This window comes from Clupea harengus, chromosome 4 (assembly GCF_900700415.2).
Source record: "Clupea harengus chromosome 4, Ch_v2.0.2, whole genome shotgun sequence".
In the NCBI taxonomy this organism is placed as follows: Eukaryota; Metazoa; Chordata; class Actinopteri; order Clupeiformes; family Clupeidae; genus Clupea; species Clupea harengus.
Genome location: NC_045155.1, coordinates 30,441,897 through 30,451,203, shown reverse-complemented (window position 1 = coordinate 30,451,203; position 9,307 = coordinate 30,441,897). Strand labels below are relative to the sequence as shown.

The 9,307-nt window shown below is 44.9% G+C and overlaps 1 protein-coding gene across 1 annotated transcript in view; it reads right to left on the bottom strand.

Moving 5' to 3' along the window:
* prickle3 (prickle homolog 3) overlaps nucleotides 1-8,954 on the bottom strand; it is a 58,444-nt gene extending 49,490 nt beyond the window's left edge. Inside the window, exon 1 of the mRNA XM_012820066.3 lies at nucleotides 8,463-8,954. Within this exon, the coding sequence (XP_012675520.2) occupies nucleotides 8,463-8,504 (42 nt within the window). The 5' untranslated portion in view covers nucleotides 8,505-8,954. The remainder of the gene's footprint in view (nucleotides 1-8,462) is intronic.
* Nucleotides 8,955-9,307: the final 353 nt, after the last annotated feature.

Below are 9,307 nucleotides of genomic sequence, written 5' to 3'. Positions count from 1 at the left end.
TGAAGACTGTAAAGCCAGAGGACCATAGATATAACCTGCACCTGAAGACTGTAAAGCCAGAGGACCATAGATACAACCTGCACCTGAAGACTGTAAAGCCAGAGGACCATAGATACAACCTGCACCTGAAGACTGTAAAGCCAGAGGACCATAGATACAACCAAGCCCCTTAAAGCCAGAGGGCCATCAGGATGTAAGGTCATGAAGTGAACTCAGAGTTTTATGAGCCAGCTAATGTATGGAATCACCTAGGAATGCAGGGACTGATCAAAGGCTCATTGGACTCGTCCATACAGAAACATTGCTTGTTAAACTGAGAGTCAACCACAGCGCAGACTCCACTGTGTGTGTGTGTGTGTGTGTGTGTGTGTTCACACAGACTCCAAGTCTTGGCCACTATGTGGGTCATGAGTTTCCAGCTCTTGTTGCATCGAAATGTCATGATACACAACCCAGTTTTGCTCTTTTAACTCTCTTGGCAGTGACACAAAAAAGGAAAAAAAAGCTAAAAATATATTTGGTGTCACCAAACCCCCTAAGCCAGGCAGCTTTGCAAAAGTCTTCAACCACGAGAGGACACAGGAAAGTGGCTAGAGAGAGCCATTTTTCATGCTTTAAAGTGAATTCTCAAAATACTGCTAAAACATGATGCCTGACTCTGTGAGGGACCGGTCACTAGTATCAACCCCAATCCGCTGGATGCACAAATGATTTCTGTGGCTCCACTGGTAAAGCAAGGTGCTAACAACTCCAAGGTGATGGGTTTAATACGGTATCTATTGAAAATGTATATCAGTCTTCAGGAACTGGATTGAGAACCCTTTCTATGGAAGAATACAATAACATCAGTAAATTAGCCTTTAAGAGGTTTCTAGAGATTTTTAGAGGTAGTTAGCCGTAGCCATTAGGTTGCGTTCCTGTGGCTCAACTGGTAGAGCAAGGTGCTAACAACCACAAGCCCATGCGTTTAATACCAAGGAAGCACAAAAACTGATTATCTATACACACACACACACACACACACACACACTCTCTCTCTCTCACACACACACACACACCTATATATATATATACCTGTACTGACTAAGTAGCTTGGGTTGAAAGTGCACGCTACATGAATGCACAGGTAAACCCCATGCACAGATGCCTCACAGTCTGGTACTATTCCAAGAGAGCTGGTTGTTCCCACCCTGCGTCGCGTCACGTCACATCACGTCACATCACTATCTCATGGCATGCAAACATGGGTCCTTCCTGGGGTTTACAGCACATGAAAAAGCCTGGTGTGTGTTTTTTTTCACGACCTGCAACCCGGCTCTTATGAGTCCATAAATCTCCACGCAGGAGGAGAGGAGATTAGCCTGAGTCTTCCTGGCTGCATGCTAAAGGCCAAGGACTGATAAACAAAGCACAGGATGACCTACTGTCTCTGTGTGCCTCTTGCATGGATGCCTGCACGAACACAAGGCGCACAAACATGGGAGGGGAGCTAGGTTCAATACAGTCCCCTTTCATCAACAGCACAAGTGAGGTTAATGCAAGATAAGCCCTTGGGTGGACATTAGAGATTAGTCTTCTGTTATTATGGTTGCTATAACAAAACGAATGAACAATGGTAATAGTCTGACGTACTGATTAGCGATTATGAACAGCATCAAGTGTTTTTGGAGATACCCGTGACCTCTTGCACTGTGCTTTCAATGTTCTCATCTGTAGCAGAGCTAGGTACCCACCTCAAACAGAACCCATCATTTTAGAGTGGCTGCAGGCTCATCACACATTGCCCTGGGCTTTTGAGTGGAAATGTACCAACATACACTGAGAGAAATGGCTCGGTTTTCTCTGACCTTTGAAACTACAGTAAACCTGCAGGCCCGTGGAGAGCCGAGAGCTTGGCAAATAGCGCTGTTTCAGAACAGGAGTAATCACTGTTTACATTCTGTCTCTGAATCACTTCAGTCACTTTGATCTCGGGGCCTTTGAAGTGTGACTCGTGACCTCAGCATTAATTAATTTTTTGGAGAAGAAAACATGAATGAACACACGAGAAGTCACACACAGCTCCTACAGTTTTTCAGACACACACGAACACACCCTCACTGAAAAAAGCATGGCGATGAGGGCTAAACTCTTCACATTTCCCAGCAGAAATCCCAAAGCCCTCAAAGAGGAAAGAATGAAGCAGAAATCTGTGTAATAATTCATGCATTGCTCAAGAGAAGGTAAAATTCATACATTGACCTTTTCACATAAAGGAGACATAAACACACACACACACACACACACACACACACACACACACACACACACACACACACACACACACACACACACACAGAGAGAGACAAAGTGAGTGTATTCTGGGTGTTATCCATGGAAACTGGAGAGTCAAACAAACAGCGAGTGAGTCAGTGCTCTTTGCTGCTCCACTGAACCATGACCTGTGCAGCACTGTTCACCAGCCAAAGCCCTCAGAGAGAGAGAGAGGGAGGGAGAGAGAGAGGGAGAGAGAGAGAGGGGGAGAGAGAGAGATAGTGGGGGGGAGAGATAGTGGGGGGAGCGAGCTGAAGGTGGACAAAGGGAGAGGCAGAGAAGGACAGGGGGAGAGGGAGTGAGAAATAGACAGAGGGTTTAAGAGAGATGGAGAGAGGGGGAAGGAGAGCGACAGAGAGAGGGACAGAGAGAGGGACAGAGGGTTTAAGAGAGAGAAGAAAACTAGCAGCCACTGCCAGTATTAAAATGAGAAAGGGTCATCCCCTGCTTAATGAGATAAAGAGGAAAAGAGAGGGAGAGGGAGGGAGAGAAAGGGAGGGAACAAACAGATAGACACACGGACTGAGGCAGAAAGAGACAGCAAAACAGACTAACAGACAGATATAGAAAGGCACACCAATGCCAGCTGCCAGTCTTCCCTTGCTTAATAACGCTGACAGTATGAGACAGACAGACAGACAGACAGACAGGGAGACAGACAGGTAGACAGACAGGGAGACAGGCAGGCAGACAGGTAGACAGACAGGCAGACAGACAGACAGACAGACAGGGAGACAGGGAGACAGGCAGACAGACAGACAGACCGGCAGACAGGCAGACAGACAGACAGGCAGACAGACAGACAGACAGACAGGCAGACAGACAGCCTGACAGCCCAAAAGAGAGAGAGAGAGAGAGTTCATATACCACAGTGTTGATTTAGAAACACAAATTCACTGCCACTGCATCCAGTCAAGTGTTCAAATTATGAATCTACATAAAAAACTAGACAGGCAGGTTGCAGACTGAGCTATATAATTATGCATCAGTGTGATGCCACTCTGTAATTTTCACCGCAAACCCAAATATTTAATGTTTATGTCTAGCCTGCGTCTGACGCCAAAACACGCCGAGCGAGCAGAGCCATGGGCCGTGGGTTCAGTTCCCAGGGATGGCTTTCTTGGCCAAATATCCTGCACTTTCACTGCTGTCGTGTGGAATATCTGAGCACTTGATTAATGACTGAACTGGATGCAAGAATGACTGGAAATATGAGTCTCCGTAATCTGTTATCAGGTCACACACACACACATACGCACGCACGCACACGCACATACAAATGCACACACACGCACGCACGCACGCACGCACACACACACACATACACACACGCACAAACACATACACATGCACACACACACACACACAAACACACACAAGCAGAGGTGTTGTGTAAATTCACTTTGGGTTGGCACCTGGCAGCAGTGCTTTTCAGTGATAGCAGGTCAAACAAACGCTTTTATAAATGAGCACTTATAATGTAGTATGGATACTGATCACTGAATATGAAACAAAATACAAATACAATTACTATGCCACTTAAACCCACAGAGACAATTATTTGCGTTTACTGATATGCATCATATGTTTAGTTGTTATATTCACTTGGCCATTGCTTTGACAATACTGTTGTACAGTAAAGTTTACTTGAATTTGACAAAACTAAAACAAACTAAATCCACTAGACCACAAAACAACCTTCTCCCACAAGTAGACATGAGCCCTGCATTCACATGTGACATATTTACTGCCAGTCCACAGTCCCACATCCCTGGGTGCTGTGTAAGGGAACCTTAAAGCCCTCACCTGTGCTCCAGATTACACTGAATCATCTGCTTGAGATCAAAAGTGAACCAGTCATTCATAATCTGAGGCTTTAATGGCGGCCGTGTGGGGGCTGTTGCATTTGCACTGGGGTGAATTTAAACGCTGTTCATTAAGTCAGCCAATTTGGTTTGCTTCCTCCAACAAGCTGTGGCAGGCTTTAACTACGGCAATTACGGAGGATATGCTTGGTTCACATACACTCCACACACACACACACACACACACACACACACACACACACACACACACACACACACACACACACACACACCTACCTACACACACACACACACACACACACCTACACACACACACCTACACACACACACACACACACACACACACACACACACACACATATACACACACAAACTCTATCTCTCTCTTCCTATCTCTCCGTCTCTGTCTCTCTCTCACTCTCCCTTCGTCTCCACTCTCTCTCTCACTCTCCCTCACCTATTCACAATATCCTCAGGTGCTCTTTAGGTTTCTCCTGACCTTGATATTTCTTTCTTTCATACTGATATGTCTATCAGATTGGCATTGGTCCAGGCAGAGGCTTGTGTTTACCCCTGATGGCCTAGTGCATGCTGGGATGCTTGGAGTCAAAGGGGATTGGGGGAAATGCTAATAGATATTTAGTGTGACTGTATGTGTGTGTGTATGTGTGTGTGTGTGTGTGTGTGTGTGTGTAAAATAGTTGTGATTTGGGACTACAAACAGCATTTTTCTAATAGCCAGTGCCAGTTGCAACAGAAAAAGTACTATATTTAGCCACTTGCTTAACACACTTGGCAAAGTGTAATATCCACGCTATCAGGACTTGTCAGTGGCATGGGAGAGCGTCGGTGCCATCAAACAGACCAAGCACTGTTCCCTGTTTCTGCTCATCATCCGCATAGGCCATATGTGCATACATAGGTGCTGTCAGTGCTTAGGGCACTGGAATAGATCTGTATTTCCAAGTATTTCCCCAAAAGCATCGTAGTGCAACCACTGCCGTGACCAGGGAGAGAGAGTGTTCGCAGGGACAGTCTCTCTATCATTTAACGATGGTAGTTGTTCATAAATGCTTTGGGGAAACAGATCTCTCGGGGCCACTTGTGGGCCTGTTCTATCCCAGAGGCTAAAGCTACCTGGGGAGGATTAAGCGATCATGCTAAAGCTGCAGCTAGTCGTGTTTTGTTGTCAAAAGAATTAAATAGCCTCTGGAACTGCAATGGTAACGTGACTGAATGCACGGAAAATAAACAGCACTCTCCGATATTACTGTGCACTTTATACACTTTGCTTCTCAGCACTTTTGTTTTTGTTCCTTTACATGTCCAGGCCCTCTAAACTGCCACAAAAACGCCTCAATTATCAACAGGCCCAGAAGAGGCAGGAACAATTAACAGCTGTCATCCTTCAGAAATACGTCATTTTTCACTATAGAAACCACTGACTGCATCTATAAGCACATCAGACAATGAGTTACACATTCACAGGGCAAAGGTGACAGGTCATGAACATGACTGCCCTCCATAGCACATCAGACAATGAGTTACACATTCACACGGTAAAGGTCACAGGTCATGAACATGGCTGCCCTCCATCAATGATGCATTCTGGGAAACCTGAGCCAACATGCCTGGACAACATCAAGCAGAGGCCCTCTCTCAGGTCCAATAAGCACAGACTGTGCACACACACACTTGCTACCCAGATTGCACCACTTCGAAAAGCCAGACAGGGGGAACTACAACAGACTGGGGAAACAGCGATGCAAACCACAGACCACAGACAGACAGACCGATTACGAGCCGTTTGCCAATGAGTCATGCCATGCCAAATCACCTAGCGATCCCCCCCAGTTTTTCTCCACATTTGTATCATACGTATGTGCCCGTATTCTGGGTGGGGGCACAGGCACATTTTCAGAGCCCAATACCAAAAGTTAACAAAAAATATGGCAATTTGAATTAAGATACCCTCACACACATGTACCCTCTTGCATTGTCCCAAGTGTGATGTAGCATTTTCGGACACTGCCATTTTTGTCACCTGGATGGCGGGGGGTCACATGGGAAAATGTTAAGACTAGGTGATTTGGCACAGAATGACCCCAATGACATATAAAGAATAGACTACCACACAATTCCAATAACATTAAAAAAAAAAGCTCATCCTGAGAATGTTGAATTTGTAAAGTTCTCAAGCCTGACTGTTTCTGGTAGAAGTCTCTTATTTCTGCCGCCCTACAGAGACAGATAGACGTGGATCTGAAATCAAAAGAACCACATGGCAAACCAAGGCAGACATCTCCAGGCATCTCATGAAGGAACCAGCCATGTGGAGGAATGTTCGGTATTTTCTCCAAATCTCCAAATGACACCCTTCCGCCGCGGTGGCTCGGGGACAGCGTCTCACGAGCAACTCAAAGGTGATGGGGTCAACTTCCAGGAAATACTATTTGTTCACCATTATAATACTAGTTGGTTCACTATTATAAAACTGGTTTTGCTAAAAAAAAAATGATGTGCTAATGCAGAACACTTTACATATGATTTGGAGAATATACATGTTGGCTAATAGTGCCTATGCCTCAGGATAGATTCCACTGTGCTATGTCAAATACTCGCTGAGTCATTTGAATGTGTCGGAGAAAGTTACGAGTCATGATAAAAGAGAGAAAACGCAACCTGTGCAGCTATGGTTTCTGACTGACCATCTGCAGGGAGCATTTTTTTCATTTAATAATCTTTCTATGAGCTACTGCACAGTCTGTGTCTGTCTTCCTGCATCACTCAATAAAATACACACAGTCTTTCAATCATACTTTAGAAAACCTTATGACGGTTATATGACTGTGTTGTAGTTCTCTGAAACAATGACCGGAACAACTAGTCTGTCTTATTAGAGGTTTTTAAGTGTGGTAGCTGGCAACAGCGCCCTATCAGTGAAGGGCAAAGCATGTGCCGGGTTGCTATGGTCGCACAAATCTGGAGAGAGAATAAAACGTTTTTTTTTTTTTTTTGGTGGCTCATGTTTTCTATTTATTTTCCAGCTGTTTGGTTTGCCGCCAGGACTCTCAAGACAATAGAAGGAGCTCTCACGGCATCCTCTCGTTAACTTCCTCGAAAGTACTAAAGCAAACACAGTTAACAAACGAGAGACGAGTTTACCCGCCACTCCTCCTTGGAGTGTCAAGACAAAAAAAAAAACATGATGCATGCAGCATCTGAATTGTTTTACGTCAGTCAGAGGATGTTTCAGCGTCACGTGCTGCTGAGTGACAATCCCTTGATCAACAACCCAGTCTTTCCCCTTGAAATAACCACAGGTCTGTATCAGAATGAACATAGCTAGGAGCAACTGCATGGATTACTACACCACACCCCCCGGAGCGCTGCACATCTCAGTGTGGGTCCTGAGCGCTCCTTTTTACAGGGTGAACAGTATCCGTGTTTAAGGTCATTGGACAGCCTCCAAGGCTGCAGCATGCCAGATGTTTCATGCACAGCTGAAAACTAGTACCACTACTGCCCACCATTCTTGCTTGGCATAGACACTGAGAGTGACAGTTCACCACCCACCCCCCCCCCCCTTTTTTTCTGGTATTTGTGTCTTTGGGGCAGAGATGAAATAAGAACACTGTGGTATCCAAGGTATTAAGGAAGCTTAGGGACAGTAATATATGCCCAAAGCACCAGAATCTCCTGAGTTTTTTTTTCTGATTCATGGTAGCCTTGGCTACTCAAGGTTTAAATGTAGGTGGTCTTCAAAGTTGTTGTCGGAGGTAACCTGCTCAGGTGAGCGGTAGTGACGTTACCCCTTAAGCACCTCCTTCACAACGCAATTGTAACTAAGAGAAAAGAACAACGCTAAATAATTTCTGTCATTAAGCATTAGACATACTGTCAGTTAAGCAAAACTTCCGAAACTATAATTTAATATTCTTCTAGCATAGACAAAATTGGGTCATTAAACTACATTTAAGACGAGAAACTTCATAAATATTAATCAAAGACCCAACTAAAACATGTTAGTCTGTGAGACAAGCAGTGAAGAACGAGCATTAACATGTAAAAAATAACCTTTTTGTCTAACAGGACCACCGACACATCTCTGAACACCGCACACATTGCTTTAGGTAGAGTCTCTTCTCCACTTCCCAGGTAGGACAGGGAGGAAAAAGTTAAGTAGCCCTGGCCCCGACTCGATCTCAGTCCACAGAATACCGACTAGGTCTACAATAATGTTATACCTATACGAAACGCACAGTCAACACCGCCATACTGACTTAAATCGCCCAAGGTATCAGGAAATTTGAGCGAACTTACCGTACGATTAGAGCGTCGCTTTTTGGATCCGCGGGTGAACATTTCCAATGGGTAAGAACAAGCCGCTTATTTGTCCAAACTCTGTGGAAGGCTTTTAGGGAGTATTTACATGAGGCTGCTTTAGTCCCGGACCGACGTCACATATCATTCAACCATGTTCACCCGTACATCTCAACTTTACATACTTCCAGTTTAAGTTGGTCTTTGTTTCCAGCGGAATGACGAGGACAGGATAGGATACTCGGGAGATCTCATAAAATGCGTTCAGAGCGTGACGCGCAGAGGCGGGCTACACCTAGAGGACTGTTTAGTGTTGTAACGTAATGGTTACAAAGTAGCCTAGTCTGTCGTAGACACCCACAACCTGCCCAACGTTATGTTGTATGGAATTATGTATGAGCACTGGAGAATCCCTCACCAGTTTTTTACGGACATGAAATCTCCGGCTGGTTGTAGGAGGAGTCATAGAGGTCTGGAAGCCGTGCGAAGCAGGCTATGCGTAATTATCAAAGTGTACCAGCCTGATAATCGAACAGGGCTGCTGTAACTCTTGCACTATTTACGTGGACACCTTTCATTCTTAAATCATGTTCCTGGGAATGTCTCTTCTGGAGCCCTCTAGTTTATAACACAAACGAGGGTCAACGAGAGTTATAAAAAGGATTAATCGACTGACCCCAAACAGTGGATTATCCTCGGCCTTTTGAAAGCCAAGAATCAAGACAGTGAAAATATACAGCTGCTACAAGGCTCTGCAATGTCCTGTTTTGAAAGGACATTAATATAATGACAGCTTTGGGTGGAAGACATGCGTGGACATAGTTGAAACAATACCTTAGTCAAAT